The 22,320-nt window shown below is 38.9% G+C and overlaps 1 protein-coding gene across 5 annotated transcripts in view; it reads right to left on the bottom strand.

Moving 5' to 3' along the window:
- LOC124221520 (protein couch potato) overlaps nucleotides 1–22,255 on the bottom strand; it is a 41,642-nt gene extending 19,387 nt beyond the window's left edge. For 4 of the 5 annotated variants that reach the window (XM_046631624.2, XM_046631630.2, XM_046631629.2 and 1 more), the window contains exons 1-2: nucleotides 20,897–22,255; nucleotides 286–363 (exon numbers count right to left, since the gene is read on the bottom strand). In XM_046631624.2, coding sequence (XP_046487580.1) covers nucleotides 286–363; nucleotides 20,897–20,956 — 138 coding nt within the window. In that variant the 5' untranslated portion in view covers nucleotides 20,957–22,255. The remainder of the gene's footprint in view (nucleotides 1–285; nucleotides 364–20,896) is intronic. The other variant, XM_046631625.2, reaches the window with a different exon arrangement.
- Nucleotides 22,256–22,320: the final 65 nt, after the last annotated feature.

The following is a 22,320-nucleotide window of genomic DNA, read 5'->3' as shown; positions in this document are numbered from 1 at the left end:
CGGTAATAAGTGATCTGGCCTAGATTTTAAATATTAACCATAGTTCGTATCGATTTCTGAGCGGCGTGAAGCATGTCGCGAAATCCAACCGAGCTTTGCCGAGTTCTGTGGGAATAATTTAAATCGTATATACGAGTACGATTGTTGATAAAAAAAAAAAAAAAATGACTAAATTATCAAGCATTCGCCGCGTTTCTATTACAGTATCGATCACTCGGCCGTCTCGTGGTTAAAAATTGATCATACGTCTCTGTCTATTGCAAAAGTCAGTCTTTATTTACGTACCTCGTACGCTCTGAAGAGGAGGTAAAGCTCTCGCGGTTTCGCATCCATTGGCAGGCCGCTGACGAATAGAGTTCGCACCTGAAACAGGACAATTTGGATCATTGAATTAATACAGGCGAGCATTGAAGTGGTAGGCGACTAATTGCCTATGTAATCGAACCCCCTTTCAAACAATATTATGAAAAATTAAAGGGTGGAGAGCAGGAGCGATATTGAATTAGCATCGGCTCGCCGGCTCGGAAAGGAAAACTATGTACCTATAATGTCAAAAATTCAAGAGTCCCGAGTGCGCGATTCCCGGTGAACCGAACCTCAATTTCGTCATTATTTCGCCGAGTTTTAATCCATTAATAGCCCCTCGAACCGACCCCATGATTTTCCCACCGATTCAGATCTCTCTCCGCAAAATTATCGCGAGCAGAAACACCGCTCGGAGAGGATTCAACTATGTGTATAAATACGTACAGGTATAATACAAGGGTCGAGAGAGTTTCAGCAGTACATGTGTGTATGTGTGTATGTATTCGAGTTTCATTCGACGAGGAGGAGAAGCAGGAAGAGAAGGGAATTGAAAAACGCGAAGTAATATCAAAATGAGAAACTCGAGTTTGAATTCAAAACCATTCCTCATTGAGATAATTAATGTACGCTGTTCAGGAGCGGAGAAGGAGGATCGTTTCCTTTCTATATTCAATATCGATTCAACTTCACCGGCGTAATTAAGGAGGGACTGTAATACAAGAGTTCCCGGAGTAACGCCTAGCTTGATCGATTGGTAAATTTTCCTACCTGCGTTTTACCGTTCATCTAGTATTGTACAGTAGAATCTCGATTATCCGAACCAATTGGGACCGGAACTAGTTCGGATTATCGAAAATTCGGATACATATATAATATATACCTATATATAATGTTAGGTGAGACGATGTTCAGCGCTGGGAAATAGTCAAGAAATATGGAACACACTTATATGTTGTAATATATACACATGGTGTCCAGTAGTCCTGGAAATATCCTTGAATTTTTCTTGTGTCTTCGAATTATTCTATATTTAAGGTTTACTACGAATGATATACTTATTCGTGTTCACTGAGTAACTCTTTTTAAAAAGTGGATTCCCGCCTCAAATTGCGTTTTTCGTTTTTCCCTAGTAACGAGCTGTAGTGGAAGTAACGTATATCTTGTGTTGTCCCGCCGATTATGTACACTTGGGGACAATGAATCTGAGAGGGCTAATTTTTTACACTAGACAGTTACGTTGGCAACACTGAGAAACCTGCAGCGCCACCTCTATCCTAGGGAGTTTTTAGTGCTTCCAGCTAACTTCGGAACGCAGCCATTTTTTTTTTTTTATGAAAACTTTGAATATCATTTATTCCGACAACGTTTAGATGGTCGTGGCGGTATACGGTACTCAAAAGTGAAACGAAAGCTGTAACCCCGGTTGCTCGAATAAGGCGCACGCATCGTTCTGCAGATAAAAAAACTCACTGTACTCGTAATTCCGTTGGTACTAAATGTAGATACCTGTATTACAAGTCATCACGCCTCGACGCAATAACAAATTTACAACGCTGCAATATATACGCGGCACCGCTCATGACAAAAGTACCGATTGTTCACGGACAATCAATTTGCCCACTCCCTGTCGCTGCATCATCCATCTGCTGGTTTCCTTTTAGACGTATAAGGTACTGTCTCGTTGTTCACGGTTCGACAGAGTCACGTCCGGCCGTAACGCCCGTTGAAATCCGGTCGTCTCTCACGGATCGGATCGTCTATCGGCGAAAAAATGTCGTCCCAGTTTTTTTCCTTAATTTTTGTCTTTTTTTAGTTGTTTCATTTTTCCTTATTTTCCTCACTGCTCTTGATCTTATTCACGCCCTGCAACGAATTGAGCTGACAATTAAACACAACTTCGCGGATTGTGAGATTCCCACGTTCGAAATTACGCTGACTCGAGTCTCCGATAATTGATAAACGGATCGAACTTGTTGCAGGACGTGTAGATTTAAAAAAAAAAGTAAGGAACATTAATAATCCCGATGCAAAGTGACTGTCGCGAGATAATTTTTATACGCCTACATAATACACAAAATGATATATACATATATATGTACAGTGATTACCTAACGACCGAACAGTCGGTCATTTGCTACAATGTAATGCGCATGCGCTAAAATCGGAGAACAGTTGTTTGTCAGAGCAGCCAATCATCACAAACGTAAGCTCGCAAATTTCAACATTTTTCGTTGACAGTTGCGTGCAACGCCGACCGCTGTAAAAATATTTGAGATTACCTAAATACATTGCGGCGATCCATCGTCTAAATTTATGACTGTTGGTCGCCCTGACAAACAACTGCATTCGAATTTTAGCGCACGCGCATTACTTTCTAGCAGACGACGTACCACTCGGCCGTTAGATAATCACTCTATGTATGCATACCTATACGTAGGTATAATACGTCATGGAAACGAGAATATCGGGCACCGTTGCCGAGGTAGCGTAAAATTACGCTGCGAAAAAAAAAAAAATAAAAAAAAAATAACAAACAAGTAAAACAGCAAGATGAAAAAGCGCGAACGTAGAGCCGCGGAAGAAGAGGGCGCATGAAGATGAAAGATAGATACACGCTCTTGGAAATTCATGAATCAGAGGTTCGCTGAACACGCGGGCACGATGCACACGAACCGCGGAAAATGCTGCAGGGCTCTTGGTATACGATACAGCGCGCTTCTGCTGCATGGTACTTGGAATTTAACCAGAACTGCACATCAGCTTATATAATAGTACTTGTCGTAAGTTTAACTTCGGCACATATTCCGCGCTTGTGCAGCGTAACATTACATACGTAGAGCCTGTAATACGATAAGGTGAAATGTCGAACAACGGCAATATTGAATTAATTATTATTAACAGCTACGAAAGATTAATCATCCTTGCCAATTATGAGTTTGCAAAATTGACAGAACCTGTGATTTCTTGTTTTCCTCCTTTTTTGTCTTACTTATAACTCAGCAAAGTTTTATTCTTTCTCCGGAGAAGATCGTTTGTACTCTATCATTTGGTATACAGTACACAAGTCGATCACTGCTCGATAGAGTTGATTGCCTTTCTATTTTTCTCTGAAGGAATTATTGTGATCTAGCGCGTAAATCCCGTTGACTTCGATTAACGAAAAGTTTCGTCATCCCACTGCCGCGAAAAAGAGGATAAGGACAAAAAGGAAACGAAGATTTGGGGAGGGGGACAAAAAAAACTTGCCGTAAAAACGAGACCATAGGTATACAGGTATATACATTATATACATGTGTATACACTATAGGTATGCAGACGTTCATATACCACAAAAGCTATAGCAGAAACTTTTACTTTGATTAAAGATTTCCCAAAGGCGTAACCCCGACAAATAACTGCAAGACAAATTTCTATATAAAAATGATTTACGAGTAACTATTATTATCATTATTACAATAACAATTATTATTAAGGATATACGTTACAGGTAAGGCAATTTGAAACTCGAAGAAAGATAATTGATTTATACAGCAACGAAAATCATTTCAACTACGCAATCTGGAGGGTGATAAATGTATAAATTGAACCACGTTTAACTGCAGGTCTGACGGTAAAAACTCGGAATTCCACATCGGCGCAGAACAAACATGCACTTGTGGTTATGTGTAGTAAACCATTATATAAAGTCGATGGAGCGATTCGCATGAGCGCCTTTCTTACGGGTTTCTGTAAGTGATTTTATATTATTACACTCTCATTTTATCACCTGCACAAATTCCGCGTTGTTTTTCTCTATATCGCTGCAAATTATAATCAAGATTTCCATGCTAATGATTTATACTTCGGACTCAGTTTTTATGACCGATCCTGAATTGCTCGTGTACCACAGATAAAAAACGCTCTTCTTATTAATCTCAAATTATCGTACGTTAAGTAGGAGCGAAAAGTATTTAGAATGAGAATATATGATTTAGAATGAATTCGCCGTGAGGTGAATTCAAATAAAGTACGTTTGATACAAGCGGGAAGTTAAGGTAGGGCATCCTAACCCAAACGGGGCACTTAAATGTTTTCGAGGGGCACGCCCTGATATTCGCTTCGAAGCATAGTTTAGATTTTTCTCATTTCGAACGATTATACCGGGATCGTTTCGTCGTTATACGGATCATTACAGAGAGTTGAAAAGGTTCGCTTTGGTCTTCCTAATCGAGTAATAAATACCACGCTTCTCGTTTAATATACATAGCATACATCATGCGTAAATTGCGCCTCAGTTTCCTCGGACACGGACACCTGCGTTATTATCACCAACGAATTTTTCGGAGCAGTTTAAAACCGTTTTTAAAGAATAATTTATATCCGAGTGCCGGGGATTCTCGTTATACCCGCGCCGTCAAGAGTAAAAGCAGTAAAATTATCGTCAGCTTTTCATTTTTATATAACTTACAATACAATAAATCTAGTTTTCGTTTATTACATGTGTTGAATGATATTGAAAGCGTTCCAGCCCTTGTGCTGTGCAAACTATTGCAAAAAGTTGACAATTTTTCTCATTTAAAATGAATTGATAATTTTTTTATTCGATAAAAATAAATGACAAGTTTGCACTGAGAAACATTTGTTACAGTTACTGAAAAATAATTCTTACCAGTAAAACGGGTAGCGTTATAATAACGGTTTAAGTATTACTGATATTATAAGCAAACGTGATGCAATTAGTAACTATTTAGTGTATAATTATAATTGTATTCTGCGCCTCTTCCTTCAGAGATCAAATTGTAGTATTTTTTCCAGTGACGGAAAAATTGAAAGAAAAGAAAACTTAGATTAGACAACCGATTAATTACCGACTGGCTGCAATTTTTCTTAAATTCCTCATCAATCGCCGCGCGTATTTCCTGCACTTCCTTTGTAATTATGCGAAGACATTCATACGTCGTGTATAAAACCGAGCTTCGACCCGGCGTCCAAGTTTATAATTCACGACGCAAGTTTTGCACATCGTTATTCGGTTTAGCGGAGCGGAATTTGTCGCATTTCCGGAAACGAACCTCCTCCGGCTAATCGCAAAACGGTGCAGCAGCAACCACCCCGAATGAATGAAAAACGAAAAACGCGGCGTTTGCTTTGTGGTTCTATTTTGTGCCCGTAGGTACAACGTACACGAGTGACTCGTTAAACGACCAAAGCGAAGCGAAGCAAATCTCAGCTCGGCTCTTCTATCCTCTCCAGTCGCTTTCGGATTATGCAAAAACGATAGATGATGGATGTTTCGGTATGAGAAATAATTGTTAGAATTAAATTCTAAGCGAAATGTTGACCGACGACGATAATTGAGATGACAAATGGAAGAGAAAAGCTTTCTCGTGTCCCCCGTTAATGAAAGAGTATATTACGAATATCTGTTATGTTGTACGAGCAAGTTCAAAAATTATCGACAAACTATCCGGGGTGAAAATTTCGATTTTTCTGCAATCTGGATATCCTGTAGTAAAATTAAAAAATCCTGCAAGCTTCAGATCTCCAACTTTTGCAGCTTCGAAAATATACCGCGATCATCTTTTTAACGCTAAGCACATTGATTTACACAATAAAATTATTTGCGACGTAATTTATGAGATACTTTATAAAATGACAAAACACAAATCTTATTACAAACACGTTATGAATTGTACGAGTAAAAAATGAATCAAACATCGATAAAGATGGAACGAATTGTATAAAAATTTGTTCCGCGTACCAAACGAATAAAAACTCAATTATCGTCGGCGGGGATAAAATTAGCGTTTAAAAAAAGAAAATCCGTTCAAACGTGCATAAGACGGGATTTTCGCCGATGCATGGGACGGTCAAGTTTCACCCTCTAAACCCGGAGTGTATAAGTAACGATTTTTTAACAGAGATATAATTAATTCTTTGGCCGGACTGTACGCTTACGGATATACCTACACGTCTTTAAAGCGGAACCCCGCGCGTTTTTCCTGAAAAATTAGCGAAACGTCGAGCAGAGGGGTTGACGCGTCGTTAGAAGGCCCCGGCTCGCGGAAATGAATCTCTGGGGGTGCAGCGAGGAGGGCGAGGAGGGTGAGGAGGGTGAGGAGGAGGAGTAGGTCAGGTCGACTGGGATCATCTGCGAGGGTACAACGAAAGCTCAACGGAAAGAATGAAAGAAAGCGGATCCCTGTGCTCGACTCCGCAAAATCCGTACCTATTTCAAAATTCATATTCCATATTATCACGTGTTCGTAAAACATGAAATTTCCAACGAAACTCGATACGAGTCAACTCGACTCGACTCGACTCGACTACTCGACCCTCCCCGCTTCGTGACGTCGATCAATAATATCAGACGTGTTGTATACGTGTATACATGCATAGGTATACACACACGTATAATATACCGGGCACGAAAATTGAAACGGTCTTTTGACACGCGGCGTTATATACACCTCTACATAATATGTATGTGTATATAACGTGGGTGTGTGGGTGTGTGTATATACAAAGGGTACGAAATCCGACTGTAAAAAACTCGAAACTCGACATGGTAATTCAATTGTTTATCAGGCTGAAGTTTGTTACGGTTATAATGTAATGATGCATCTTTGGAAAAAGTCGTTATTTTGCAACTGAAGGATTACTTGAAATTCAGTGAACCGTTAAAATAGCATCGACAAACTCGCAATAAGATTTTGTCAATTCAACTTCTTCGGATTATCTGAAGGTGCTAGACAGTAATTTTTGTTCCAGCATTTCGATACATTAAATTTACTAACTTCAGCATCGTTATTGTTTATAGTTCACAAAATCATTGTATATAAATATAACTTATAAGTTGGTTTCGTTGGTGAATATTTATTTATAAATATTTGTAGATTTTAAATAAAGTTGGAATCTAAATGAAATTCGAATAAAGTTCGAATAAAAATCGAATGAATTTATATGAGATTTTGACCGGTAATTTCAAAACGATCTGATATCAAGCATCGATATATCTATATATATATTATATATAAACCTCTGTTTTGGATTCCAGTATTCGATATTTCTGTATTTCTGAATAGATCTTCGCAGTTTGAAATTAGGCGAAGCGATGTTATAAATACTCAATGTGTGCCGACTATTTCGTAATAAAATTAATTAGAAGCATCGATTCCTTGTCTAAGCAACATACTTAAATCGTAATTAAGTTAATTCTGTAGTGCGGCTGCAGCTGTTGAGAAGTTCATACGGAAACCATATAACATCTTCTACTCAAATTATGTACAAATCACGAAAGCATCGTTCTCCGGTAAACGATTATTTTCATTGGTCGTTATTACGACAATTTAATTAAGCAGCATTTTTTGTAATCAATTTTACTGTTTTCATACAATAAAAATATACAAATTTCCGTCCTTTTCGTTTTTGCGTATACGCTAAACCGTACAAAAAATAAATTGCACTGAGAGATATTTTTAGTTCCGGTTACCGCTCAGTCCTTAACTATTTTCAGTTTTTACCACAATCAAAAAATACAGTTCTAGGTACAAAATGAAAATTATTTTTCTAGCTGTTACCGGAAATTCTAGTATCTGTTACTATTCTTTCTCATTACGATCACTGTTGTTATATTTTCTTGTAACTGTTGCAAAAATTGAATGCTTGTGCAACAATAAATTGATGTTCAAGCCTTGTTTAACTAAAAAAGTAGAGTAAACCGAACAAACTGATTTTGCGTTGCAATTACCAAAAAAGGATCGACAATAGCGCAAAATGGTTACGCGTACCACGTTTTTCAAAATTCCAACAATATTCAAACAGTTTTTTTAACGATACCTGCTTTACTAATCTTCTCTAGTTACTGTAACAAATGAAATTTTTCTCAGTGTGGAAGTAGGTAAAATCGTGATGAATACCGACTCAAAACAAAAACTCAGCATCAATGCGAAACTTATCAATATGATATTATATGTATTATTTATACACGCGCACTAAATGTATATTATAGAATATTTAGAACAGCATAATTTCGAAAGGTAGAATAATAAAAGGGAAATTAAATCGAATCGCGAAAAACTGTATTATATTCCTTTCTCTCTCTCAAAAAGAAAAGAAAAAAAAACCCGCATAGTGAAAAGCAATCTGTATATATTTTTTTACCTTCGTAAGCTTCGCGCTATGAAGAAAAAAAAATGGAGAAGTGAAAATTATATTCAATCGTGAACAATCCGACAGGTAAAAAATTCGTTCAAATCTGGTGAAGAGGGAGCAGCAGCGGCGCCCGAGTGATTCCACATGGATTTTCTCACGAAAGATTTATAGCATATAAGGTATACATATGTATACATTATACATTCAGTATGATGTATAAAATTAACAGAAATTTCTGTTCAATCAGCAAAATACTTCTCGTTTATGAATTATTATACAAAATACACCGTTTATCACAGAATCTTGAGGTCTGGTTTCTAGATGTAAAATTTTCATTTCTTCTGCGGAACAAATAAAAGAAAAAATTTTTTCAAGAAAAATTACCTATTTTCTCAGACATTTATTATAAACAACAATTAAACGATAGAAAAACATTTTTTTTTCTTTTTCAATTTATATTTGAATTAATAAATTTTGATTCTCTACGTCGAGTAATAAATGAAGATTTTGGTTATTATTCGACGGATAGAATCAAAATTTATATAAATATAAACACAAAAAAAAATCCTTTCTTTTTTATCGACCAGTGTTATATAGATATAATGTTCACCCCTCTTATAATCAGTGCTTTTTCATCTTACTCGTACGGATGAATGTATACGATAAGTATCATGAACTAAAGGGCATTATAAATTCCGTGCCAACTGGACTAACGTCTAATTTCTACAATCTGGGATTTAATCCATATTTTTTATGTCGCATTGTGCCAACATTAAAAAACGCTGTCTGGAAAAGTTCTGAAGAAATTGCAATAATTCTAGGCTGCATATAAAGATAATTGCAGGCAAATAAAGGTTTTCTGAATAAAAGTCTTGATAATCGTTTGAACAAGTTTAGAAAAAAAAAGTTCATTCGGCTCGATATTATTGTCAACTCCCGTCCAGCGCACAGTAATTACATTCACTTCTCTTCTTTTGTTCTCTTTTTTCTCCCGTCAGTGTCGTTAGATATTAAATTATCCAACATTCCTGGGCGATGTAATAAATTTGTAAAAAATATTATTTCAAATAAAATGAGCCCAAATAGGATCTTGGAGCAAAAACTAGTTATATTAAATACTAACATATCCACTAGATGTAAATTATTTTTCAACGTTTTGAAAACGAAGTGACAATTATAAATTGATAGTTAATAATTCGAATATTTGACGTTTAAGTATTTTTAAAGGGACAATTTTCTTGGCCCGGGAATATAATAAAAATTTGGTATCATTTCGTAAAATAAAACGAATAAAAAGCAACAATTTTTAACGAAACAATATCCATCCAATTCACAAGGGCGACAGATACGGAGGAGAAACACGCAAATGTATGCGAGGACGAAACACATGGCGTACATTAAAATTGCTTTGACCTCGCACGCTTTTATTATTGATAGGCACTGGCCTAGCCGAGGCGCGGAATAGGTATAAAATACACACGTATGCATGCAGTCTACATGCTTAAACGGCAGCGATACCTCTAGGTATAATATTACATCCGTGTACCTAGGGCATGTATAATAAAGTTGCGGCGGCGACGGAAAGTCTGCCCGTTGGAAATGCCGTGCTTTCTCTATGCGTATACACCTAGGTATGCATACGTACATACATGCGTACAAGGATATGTGTGGTAATTTATTCATGGACTGACTGAAAGAAAGATGGAAAGGGGGAGAGTAACGAAAGAAAAAAATATACCTAGAAAAGAAAGAAGGAGACAGAAAACGTTCGGCCCAACTTGCTGCACATAATCTGCAGTCCAGGATCGCGATTTTTGGTTTTAAAAATTAGTACATAATATATCCGTGTCCTTTTCTTTTTCTACGGTCTATATAACACGGTAAATTCTACTCGGGCAAATTGTAGTGCGAAAAAATAGACGATTTTCGTATAAGAGTGAATTTCTATTACTATTTTTACCCGCAATGAATTTCTCCCTTATTTTCTATCGACTCGCAATCAGAATTCGATCGGCAATCGAGAATTTTCTGTACAAATAGCTGTCGCAGCTGTTTCTTTTGTTAAACGAGGCGATGTAAGGAATTGGTTAGAAATTCCAGTAGGTATAATAATAAATTTATCGGTCAAGATGTCGTATGTATAATTTAATCTGACCCAACGCTCGAACAATTAGAGAAATTAAGTGACTCTTCTATGACGCAACTCTGCCGTCCTGCAGCGGCATGGCGGCTTTATAATACATACTTTTCTCTGACAAGTTCGCGCGTGGGTGAAACACGCATATACACAAATACACATTATGCATGTGTGTTTCTATATGCGTAGATTTATATGCATATGATGTACATACATACACGCTATGTGCAACAGCTCTCGTGACGATGATCGTTTATACGCGAGGATAGGAATACAAGGTACGTATGTGTAACGTACGTGTCAGTTAGGGTTATTACAAACTTGATGTATACGTTTTAAAACTACGTTATATAACGTTAATCGCACACACGACTAACTGAGTGCTGACTGCAAACTGCAAACTGCAGAGTATATAAGAATAATAATAATAATAATAGTAATAATAATATACCTAATACGAATAAACACTGCGGCAATAATTATTCTAGCGGGAAAAAGTGAAGGAATACAAGCGCAAAGGGAGCAAAATTTAAAAGTATAACAAGAAAGAAAGAAACTCCGCGACATACTGTGCGGATAAAATAATTATATGCAGAATATAATTTTCTTCGGAAATGATACGATAGCATTTCAATATTCCAGGAATACCGTCGATTCGTAAAATTTTTTCTCATTTCACTTATTTCTTAATTTTTTTCATCGTTTTCGCAGAAAAATAAATCTCAAGTCTTTCGGATATGTCCCTGAACTTTCGCTGTCTAGGAGAAAATCGTGAGGATGGGTTACACGTTTCGCATACCCATTATAAGGGTTTCTGCCCATTGTACTTCAGGGGGTGAGAAGAAAAATTGGTTACACCGATATTACATTTTTCGCGAAGCAGATTTCTCTCTGACTTTCTCATATCTTTTTATTTTTCGTCTTCCTCGCCTCCGACTCCCAGGAAAAGAAATAACAAAAGAAAAAAAGACATATTGTACGTGATTCGTAAGCGTCAAAAAAATCTCGGTTCAGTCGTAAAAATTTCGGCTTTTCAGAGACATGCTGCGATATTGATTATATTTTTAATATTTGCTAACAACCTTTTTCGATTTTAATTAAAACGGTCTGATATCGTTTATCATACGTTTTGGAAAATAGCTTTTCAACCCTTTGAGTCGCACATCGTTGTGCTGAGTCGATTGTTACAGCAAGATCACATTCTCTGGTTTTTCGGGACGCTGATTACAATCTGAAATCAGATTTCAAAAATTAAAGGTCGAGGATACAATATGGCGGACAAAAATTTCAAATTTGATCGAATACGGTCAAAAAAACTCTATGCAGGAATTTTCGGGGTCACTGATTGAATTCGCCATACAGAATTTTCAAAATCTGATTTCAGACTCGTAATCTGCGAACCAAAAACCCCTGGACAGAGTTTTTTTTCTCCGGATTCGTCCAATTTGAAATTTCGACCACCATAATGGATCCGTCATCTTGAATTCTTTGAATCTGATTTCAGATTCGTAATCAGCTATCCAACAAACTTATAATTTATGTAAAAAATGTAGAGGTGTGGAGGGGCAACTTTTTCGAAAACGAATTACTCCTTAAATTTTAACGATTTTTGCAATCAATTTGTCTCTGACAATAATAATTTACATTACACCGCAATAATTACTCTCGAGTATTGAAAACCTGTCAGTATTCAATCAGAAATATCAAAAAACCGCAAAGAAATACGTTTTCAAAGTTCTCTGAATACACAAAAAATGGACATAAAATACGTGGCAAGAATACTTACCACTATGACACAAACTGTTAATGAACGAAAATAACGTTCCAATCGGTAATAGTAGAGTGCATGAATTTTGTGGGGAAAAAGAAGACCTGCAAAATAGAAAAGAGAAGAAGACCTTTTTCGCGGATTTTCTGACTTTTCGCGGCGATTCAGCCGAGGCCATGAAACTCCGAATCACGAATTGAGAATCGGGTCCGAGCATCCTGTAGCAGGTTTTTAGATGGCTAGGTAAAACCTGGACGACTCTGAGCACTGTGCCTGACACGTTTCAGTAACAGTTTCTCGGTATCTTGAGGCTGCTGCGGGCAGCAAACTGCCACGAAAGAAAGGCGAGCCATTTTTTGTTCAAGATCATTGCTGCGCTCTCATTCGCCCGTTTTCTACTTCTACTTCTCACCGACGTTATACGAGAACGGATAGAAGATCACTGGCAACCGGTCCAGAGCTACATCCATACCTTCCTTTCGTATAACCTATTAAACGTAGACCAAATCACCTTTTTTACGCTTCGTTTATAACGCGATGATCATTTTTTGCCAGCGACGTAAACCGATCTGCAATTATTCGTCACGGGGGAGAAAAACGGAGCGAAATTAAAAAAGCGAAAATCTGAGAAACTGCTTACAACGATCGATGGTCGGGAGGATGGAGGTAAAGAATCAAAAGCACGTGCGATACGTTGTACGCACGCTTTAAAAGGGAAAAAATAGCACACGCGTGACTTGTAAATAGATTACTTTCAACGATTCGCGGAGGGGCGAAGAGGCAAAATGTTACACAACGACCCCAATTATCACACGATCAATTATAAACTTGGTCAGCGTGTGCGGTGCGATGAATATTAACGTGAAATGTTAGCGATTTCTCGTTTTCCACGATTATAATTATAATGTTTCGCAACTACCGAATTTGCAGTAACGCGAATGTTCGCATGTGGAAAATCACTAATTAGGGAAACGATGCGAAAGACAACTCCGCGTGGTAGCAACTAAGTTTACACCGGAATGGTACGGACAAAGAGAAGAGTATAAACTAGATAGATAGTTATTTGACCAATTGAATAGCACATATTCCGATCGCTTTCCAAAACGCAAACCATTCGTTAAAATGGTTGTAAAAAAAATATTGAACAATGCGATGAAAACGGAGGTTTCTCGAAGCATTCCCATTTTACTTTACCAGTTTATTTATCGATGGTGTTAAAAATTTTATGATATTATAAGTTGTATCCAAAGTACTCGTACAGAAATGACCAAATTCTAATAACCGTTGTAGTTTCGCAATTATCGTTAGAGTTGCCGACACGATTGAACGATAATTTCTTAAATTATACGTGTAAAATATTTAGACCTTATGGCAGACGTATATATATAAATCGTTTATAATTCCTACAGTGTCATCGATGAGCATAAAAAGTTCACAGATCTGATCTTTCATAAGTTTTCAACGACATATATCTTTTGTCGTCCAAATCTTCTCTTCATTGATCAAAGGAACTTCCCGTCGACTGAAAATGCGTGTAAATAGTATTTTCCCAATTTTTCAAAGTAAACGCGAGCCGTGCAACAGCGATCCTCTTAACGAATAACAGCTATAACACATCCCTGACATAACAATATACCCGGTAAGGGTGGGATAGGAGAAGGGAGGGGAGGAGAGAGAAGCTACCGACGATATATATTTTATAAATCGAGATATCCATGGATAAAAGGATGCAGCCAGACAGGCAGAGGAACGGACGCTACAACACAGAAGAGGTGGAAAAGGCAGAAGCAGAACCTGCACAGAGGTAAAACAATCGCTGACTTTACGGTTTGCTGCTTCCACCGTTCCTCTTGGCTGCCTAACCGTTATACAACATCCGTTCCGCCATAATGCCGCTAGAGTTTTATTCTATTGTTCGTCAAAGTTACATAACTATATGGTATAATACACAGATACAACGTACGCATAATATGTACGATGCACGTACGTATCAGGGATTGAATGAGTTTGAACTAATTTACAACACCGTTAAATTTGTTTATTTTAATCAAACGCGTACAAGGCACATTTTCACGTATAACAAACATCACTCACACAGAGAAAATTCAATCGGTACAGATGCAACGATTCGTTTGCCGCAGATGCTAATTCTCTGATTTTCCTCATCCCTTCCCTCTCACACGATCAGTTTGCTTTCTTTTCTTATTCTCGTTTAGTTCTTTGTTCGGTTACTTTACTCTTGCAATTATAGCAGAATTCGTTGTCACAACGCAACAGTTACGGGGATAAGAGATCGAACGTCAAGCCTGGACGAATTTTGCCCCCGAAAGAAGAAGCAAGAAACAGGAAAAAGGAAGAAAAAGAACGTTCCGGGTCTCTCGGGTAATTCGTCCGCATTCCACGGCGGCTCTTAAAGCCTCCGAGTCACACCGGAAGGGCCAATCATCCGTTGCACACCCCGGTAACGATCTAACGCGAGAAAAGGAGCGGATCACGGTTTCCTCGTGTATAAAAGTTCTCGAGTCCTTTTCGCGACGAACGCGATAACCATATTATACATAAATTACACATATACCTCTGTTTGATATCCAATTAAAAAAGAAATTCCCCTATTTCTTTCTCTCTCTCTCTCTCTCTCTCTCTCTGTCAAAGCAATATCATCTCCTTTTATCTCTCTCTCTCTTTCTCTCTCGAGTATCTGCAGCAAACGAATCGTTATATCTATACCGATAGAATTTTCGCTATATAAGTAGTGATGTTCGTTATACATAAACATGTGTCTTGTACGCGTTTGATTAAAGTAAACAAATTTAATGGTGTTATAAATTAGTTCAAATCCATTCAATCCTTAATGCATACATGTATCATACATATATTTATACGTTCTACCTGTGTAATTATCACTCTCTCTCTCTCTCTCTCTCTCTCTCTCTCTCTTTACCTTACTTGAAGGGTTATATGTATAATTTAAGGGAGATCAGGCTATTGCGTACTTCAAGTGCCTGCAGGCGATACAGTGCATTCCCTCGATAGGACCGCCTTTCCCCCGCTTTCGTACACCACTGCTATCCCCCCTCCTGACTTTTTATTTATATTTGAAAAATGTTTAAAACAAAAAAACTAAACGATTATGTTAATAAAATATTGACGGAGAAGTATTTTTCTAGGTTAAAATAAAATTATATGGGATTCTAACCGATGTACAGAACGTATCCGCGCGTGAATCGGGATCTGGCCCTAATGAGAGAGTTTGCAACTTATTCGCGACGCTCGCGCAAATGTAAGGAGGAATGGGGGGCCTCCGATTTCTAAAAAATCCCCTCCCCTCTTTTACTGCTGCGGCCCTATTGAGAGAGCGCAGTGTATAAAGTTCGAAAGGTTGAACTTGACTCCCCCCCGTTTATAAAACCGTTCCTTTTCCCTCAACCCCGACGTCGTCGTGGATTCGGGACCCGGGAACGCAGACACCTGAAGGGAGAAACGTTCCTCTAACCAGTCTAACCCCTGTTTTTTAGGCTCGCGGGGTCTCATTTGTAAAGCAGGCGATGAAGCCCGAGATGCCAACCCCCGTTTCTCAGGTACCAGAGCGGTGCTTTCTTCCTATAATTTTCGGGCGAGAAACTGTCGAGGACTTTTCTACAGTATCAATCAAACACAACCTGTTTCGTACCTCTTGTCGATTAATATTTTATAATTAAGGTTACACGCGTAGCAGAGATTTATCGCAAATAGCAGAAATACGCGCTGCGCCGATCGCGAATTATCATCGGGTGAAAGTATACGCAATACACGTTTATACGTAATACGTGCAGTCTATCTGCGATATGTCCTACGGATTTATTTATTATACATGTATAACGGTTTATAGAAGTTTACCGGAAATTATTATACAGCGACAGGCGGTTTTCAGCCAGGCACTCCACTCGTCACGTGATGTAATACGAAGTTTCATATGTAACATGTGGAATTATAATTTATATATCACGTGCAACTGCTCGCAAATCGAATGATTTTCATGTTATGTTCTTATATGAAACAGCATTCCATTCCCATTAGCTGGTTTAATAGTATAATACCATGCTTTTGTAATACATTCGCATGAGGTATTATATATACTGAGAGTAGAATGAAGGGGGAGACGTCGATTAATGATAAGATTGAAAAAAAAAAAAACGTTTTCCTTCTCCTCATTGTAATACGGCAGCAAAGTGCTATTGTTCCGAATCAATCGAGTTTTACGGAATTTATATAACGTCAATATTCGTGAGAAATACGGGATTTGAAAACAAAAGAACAACAAAAATTATTAAAAATCCTACATAACAATTATATTACAAGACCGCAGTATAACGTGTGTATACGTACTCTTCTGAATAATGTTTATACACTTGTTCAAAAGAAAAGAAGAAAGGCAAATTGAGAAACTCAATACTTATAACCAATATTCTAAAGAAGAAAAAAAAGAAACAACTTATCTTCACGATATTCGATATCGGTGATCGTAGATACGGGATAAGAGAAAAAAATATATACAGGCCACTCAGTGGTCAGGTTGCAGCACGAGTGATCCGTGAAATAGGATTATGTAGTAACGGCACACAACTTGAAAATTCATTGCGATAAATCGAAACATGGCGTCACGCAATTGATCATGTTCAGGAAAAGCGATACCCGCGCATTTATCCCTTTGAGTCGTAGTGTTAAGTATTCTCAGCCCCTGTTTTATATCCATTTTTTGGAAAATTAAAGAACTTTGAAGATATATTTCTTTGCGATTTTTTTCCGTTTCTGATAATATACTCATATACAGATTTTCGTTACTCGAGATTAATTATTGCGATATAATGTAAGTTATTATTGTTAGAAACAAATTGATTGCAAAAAATCGTGAAAATTGAAGGAACAATCATTTCCGAGAAAGTTACCCCCTCTACAGCTATACAAGTTTTACATTAATACGAGTTTTTGGGGTCGCTGGTTACGAATCTGAAATCGGATTTTAAAAATTCAAGATGACGGATCAAATGTAGCAAACGAAAATTTAAAATTCCATGGAATCCGAAGAAAAAAATCTGTCCAGGGGTTTTCGGCTTCGCTGATTACAAATCTGAAATCATATTTTGTGGCGAATCCAATCAGCGACCCCGAAAACCCCTGCACAGAGTTTTTTGACAGTATTCGATCAAATTTGAAATTTTCGTCCACCGCATTGGATTCACCATCTTGAAATCAAAACAATCAGATTACAGATGCGTAATCATAGCAGCCCCAAAAACCATAGAATACCATCTTGTTGTCAAAGTTGACTAAGCACAATAATGTGTGATTCAAAGGGTTGTGCATGGTAATCGAATACACTTCATCGAGGTTACCGAATTTCTGTAAAATAAACAAACAAACAAAAAGAAAGAATGTACGCTTGACGGAACGAATGGTAACTTCTTTCTTTTTCATCCGAAACTCGTTACAATTTTTGGGGATAAAACACGCACGTTGCAACGATGATTTGGGGTGGCAGGGTAAATAGGACGAGAGAGACAGCTGCTCGAGATTGTACACGTACAACGTATACGTATGTGTTATATATATATATAAATATAATACATTCGTTCGAGGACCGGTAAAGAGGAAGCAGAAGCGTGCATTGAATACAAACAAACAATATACCGGAGAACCCGTTCTCCGTAGAGAAGCTAATTACCGGCGCATTCAAAGCTCTTTTTCATCATCCGACGATTGTATTCGGGTATTTGTTCATGTTCTTTTCTCACGTTTAGCGTAAAAATTTTCTTCCTCGTCGTCTCGATATAAACACGTTACGTATAACGTATACAGCACAGTATAATATCAGCCGTTCGTAATGTGACGACGATATCTCTGCGAGGATACTCATAGTTTCGTTATTATAATGAAGTTGATAATCGTCCATTCACGAGGTTTGACTATATCTTCTTATTCCCAGCGGTCTCGAACCGTCGCGTTTCAATTGAAACGTTGAGAAATGATCGCGATTAAGCTCCGCTCAAAGCTGTGACACGCGGCGTTGGATGCTTGCAAGCCGAGGAGAAAATCCAGGAGCAAGACACGTTGCAACAGTCGGCGAAGCTTTCGCCAGCAGGCGGCTGCAACACGTATATATATATGTGTATATATATATATATATATATACACACCTTATGTCTACCTACCGTACCTTATGCCTGCCTTCCTGCCTACGTGCAGGTGTTACTTGATCAGGGCACAAAGCTATCGCGCGTTTTTACAGTTAAATGAGTTGAAAATTTTGTTGCTAATGAGGAGGAGGAGAAAAGTCGTGTGTTATCTCCCTTTGGCTTATTGCCGTGCTGCATATATTACACGCATGTACGTGTGAGTATGTAGATTTGCGTAGGTACGCAAGTAATGATGATACGGAACATGCGGGCACTTGAAATTACAAATGTACATCGAAAGCAAAAAGTGCACTTGTACAAACACCGTGTACGTGCACGCATATTTGCTTTGTACGAGCCTTATCCCCAGCTTTTAGAATACACGCTGACTCTTTTTTTTCCAACATTCAACCGTCCAGCCGGACATTACATATGCTCGAAATATGCTGTTCTCGAACTTCTATCGACTCTGGATTTTTCTGAGAGCGTCGTACTTTTATTTCTTACGAGATTGAAGCGCGTAACGTTATCGTAGCGAAACGTTGGAGTAAAAATTCTCTACCTTCTTGCTTTTGCAATGACCGAAGGAACTAAGATTTGAAAATATCAGTACGTCTCGTTTTATTACGGTTTACCGAATCTCAAACAATTCCAAAGTTGCGAAATAACAATTTTGACCCACCATAAATCGTTGCGATAACTTTAACAACTTCAACTAGATTATTTCTTGGGCTAACTCGATATTCGCACTCCTTGGTTGAAAACTGATAAAATAACTGAACGAAATAATTGCACGAGAAAAAATTCAGCGATATTGAGGTAAAAACCTTATTCCGTATACCTCCGGTACGTGCATTTTACCGATAATAGGTAGAATTGCCGCCGATAAACTCCGTGCCTGTTCGCATACATGCAATTAAATTAGCATAATCGTTCCGTCTGGCAAACGCGGAACAATCGTTTACGCATGTGCGTTTGATCTGTTTTTGGTATAACTGAGTCAATTTATGTTTAGGCTGCGCCTGTTTGTATATCCGCAGAATACAAAGCCCCCCATAAGAATGCAAATTACCTCAGCAGCTGACAAAATTTGCTTTTTTTCGATTTTCGTATATTATACCTGACACACATGCACAGAGGACATTGGAATCAGTGTGAGACTTGCGCGTTATATTATATTTAATAAAGTTCCGATCTGCGGTGTATAAGTCATAGTTTCGGCGATTTCACGATGTTATATATATACATATGTACGTAAGTATATTTAACATGGACAGGTAACCATATATCGACCGAAGGCCTCGCGGTGGTTTATAAGATGAGGTGAAAAAAAACCTTTTCACCTGTACCAGCAAAAACGTTATATGTATATAATATATATATTGTATATATATATACACTCGCAGTCATGCCGCAGAATCGTAATATCCTCGCGTACATTTTACAGCGTTTAAAGTTAGTAACGTTACCGTAACGATTCGTGTTTAGGAAAAATCGTTACTTCGCACCGTTAGTACCGTCTGAAATAAAATAAATCATGGTAAACGCAACACCCGAATATTTTGAAAAGCCAACTAACTCCTTTAAGGTCATTATAAAATTATGCAACAACGATATTTACCCCAATGTCTTTTAAGCAAATTCTACGCTCCGATAGTAGGTAGCTACCGTATCTTTTGATTCCTAATCGATGTACAGACAAGAGATTAATCCATGAGGGATAATCTTGTATGCCATAGAGAACGGAGTAAGTCCGTAATTTTTCGCGTGTCAGGTGAAAGTTGCACGTGTCGTTGAACGTCTTTGTAAACATGCGTCCGATAAGAATAACAACAAAGAGAAACACGTTGTTCGAAAAAGCGACATGCGCGAATTTCGCACGATGTCGAAGTTAGTAACGTTAACGTAACGAAACGTCACGGAGTAAATCGTTGTGCAATTTTAGAACAACTTTCGAGGAGTTGGCTTGCCAAAATATGCATGAACATGTTTTCTTCGCTGTGATCGACTAGCCGAATTTCATACAATCCTAAGGCTGCTGCGGAGTAACGATTTTCCCAAAGACGAGTCGTTAGAGTAACGTTACCCTCGACTCAACCTCCTGTAATTTCGTAGCCACGCATAGAGGCGCATGAGTTGAGTCGACCGTAATCCTCCACATGACGTGACGACACGCCAGAAGCAGGGAGTTCGGACGGTGTTGTTGAAAAATCAATAACAAGCGTGGTCGCGCGACGCTCGTGCAGGTGCCCAACGACGTCTGCACTCCAGGGCGGCCGGTGTGTCTGGGAGTTCCGAGCGCCGTAGCCGACGCCGGCCAGCCATTTCTCGAAAGGATTAGGGGAGGAAAGAAACAAAAGACGTTCGGCGACGTACGCGCGTTATCGCAAGTATACGAACCTCGTCCTCGCCGGTGGCGGTGTTGACGGAGTCCATGCTCTGAGACAACGGCGCTTCCATGATGCAGTGAACGAGGTCCGCGGCGGAGGCGACAGGACGAGCGGGGGGCGGCGATGACTCCACCGGTTCCCGCCTCGGACGTTTTAAGGCGGGCGGCGTTATGGTTGATCCGGCGAAGACGACGCGCGCCTCCAAGCTGTTTCGCTCCAAGTCCAGCTCCCCTCCTCGTCCTCGTCCTCGTCCTCGTCACCGCGTACCTTGTCCCCCGCCGCCTCCCCCTCGTCCTCCCCGACGTCGACGTCGTTCTACACCTTTACCTGCAGGATCGCCTCCTCGTCGCGGGATTGCTCTAGTATACGCGTCACACCGTCCGTTCGATTATTATTCCCTTCGCCCCCTTACTCCTCTTCCTCCACCTTCTTCTTCTTCTTCTTCTCACTCCGCGGTGTGTTCCGTTTCAACGACGCGTCAGAGGCGAGACCGGAGCGTGTACGAAGTTCGAAGAAACGACGACAACGTTGACGATGATTTTTTTTACGATTATAACCGAACCATTGCACAATGATAACCGTGCAACGTATCCCCCAACTGCAGCTTTGGATTAATTTTTTCGTTTATCTATTTAGTTTCTTGTTTTCTCTTCTATTTTCTCTGTTTTCTCTGTATTCTCTATTACTACACGTTAGCGGAACCCTGACGCGGGTGCACCTGTCAGGCTACGGCAGGGCGTCGCGAAGCAGGTGTTGGTGGTGGCGACGGTTGTGTGTCGTACACGTCTATTTTAAAATAATCGATACGAAGAAACTATATAAGGAACGATATAGAATGTATAGTGTTCAGAGCTCGTGCCTCGGCACTTGAACTTGTGTATAATACATACGTGCGTATATACGGTGTACGGTATACACACCTGCGGTAGTGTTCTATGTACGCGTATACGTATATTACGTATAGTTTTATGCCTGCACCTGTAATGCGTCGAGGTGTGTACGTGAGAGCTGCGTGTACGATTGTGACCGGAAAAGCCTCCCGGGTTACGTGCAGCAACTCGCTTGCGTGTATGTGTAATACAATATATTATATCCGCGATCGAATTTATAACCTGTGTATAATAACGGAACGCCCGCGGTGTGTCTGTGTCTGTGCGCGTGTATGTGTATTTGTTTGTTTTCAACAACGGTATATGAGTATGTATTATAAACCGACGTGTATACCCCGAAAATGTGTAGAAAACCGCGACCCGTCTATATGTATAAAACCCGCGTGTCAAAAACTCAAAACCGTAAAACAACACTGACAAGTAATAATAAGAATAATATAATTGTATCACGCAGCACCGCGATACGTCTGGTTCGCAGGTTGCCGATAGACTGACGCGGGGTGCTCCTGGTTCCCGTTGCCGTGCCTCGCTGTGCCTCGCGGTG

Source organism: Neodiprion pinetum, chromosome 6, assembly GCF_021155775.2.
Source record: "Neodiprion pinetum isolate iyNeoPine1 chromosome 6, iyNeoPine1.2, whole genome shotgun sequence".
Lineage (NCBI taxonomy): Eukaryota > Metazoa > Arthropoda > Insecta > Hymenoptera > Diprionidae > Neodiprion > Neodiprion pinetum.
The sequence above is the reverse complement of the archived record's forward strand: the minus strand, read 5'-3'. Positions and strand labels throughout refer to the sequence as shown.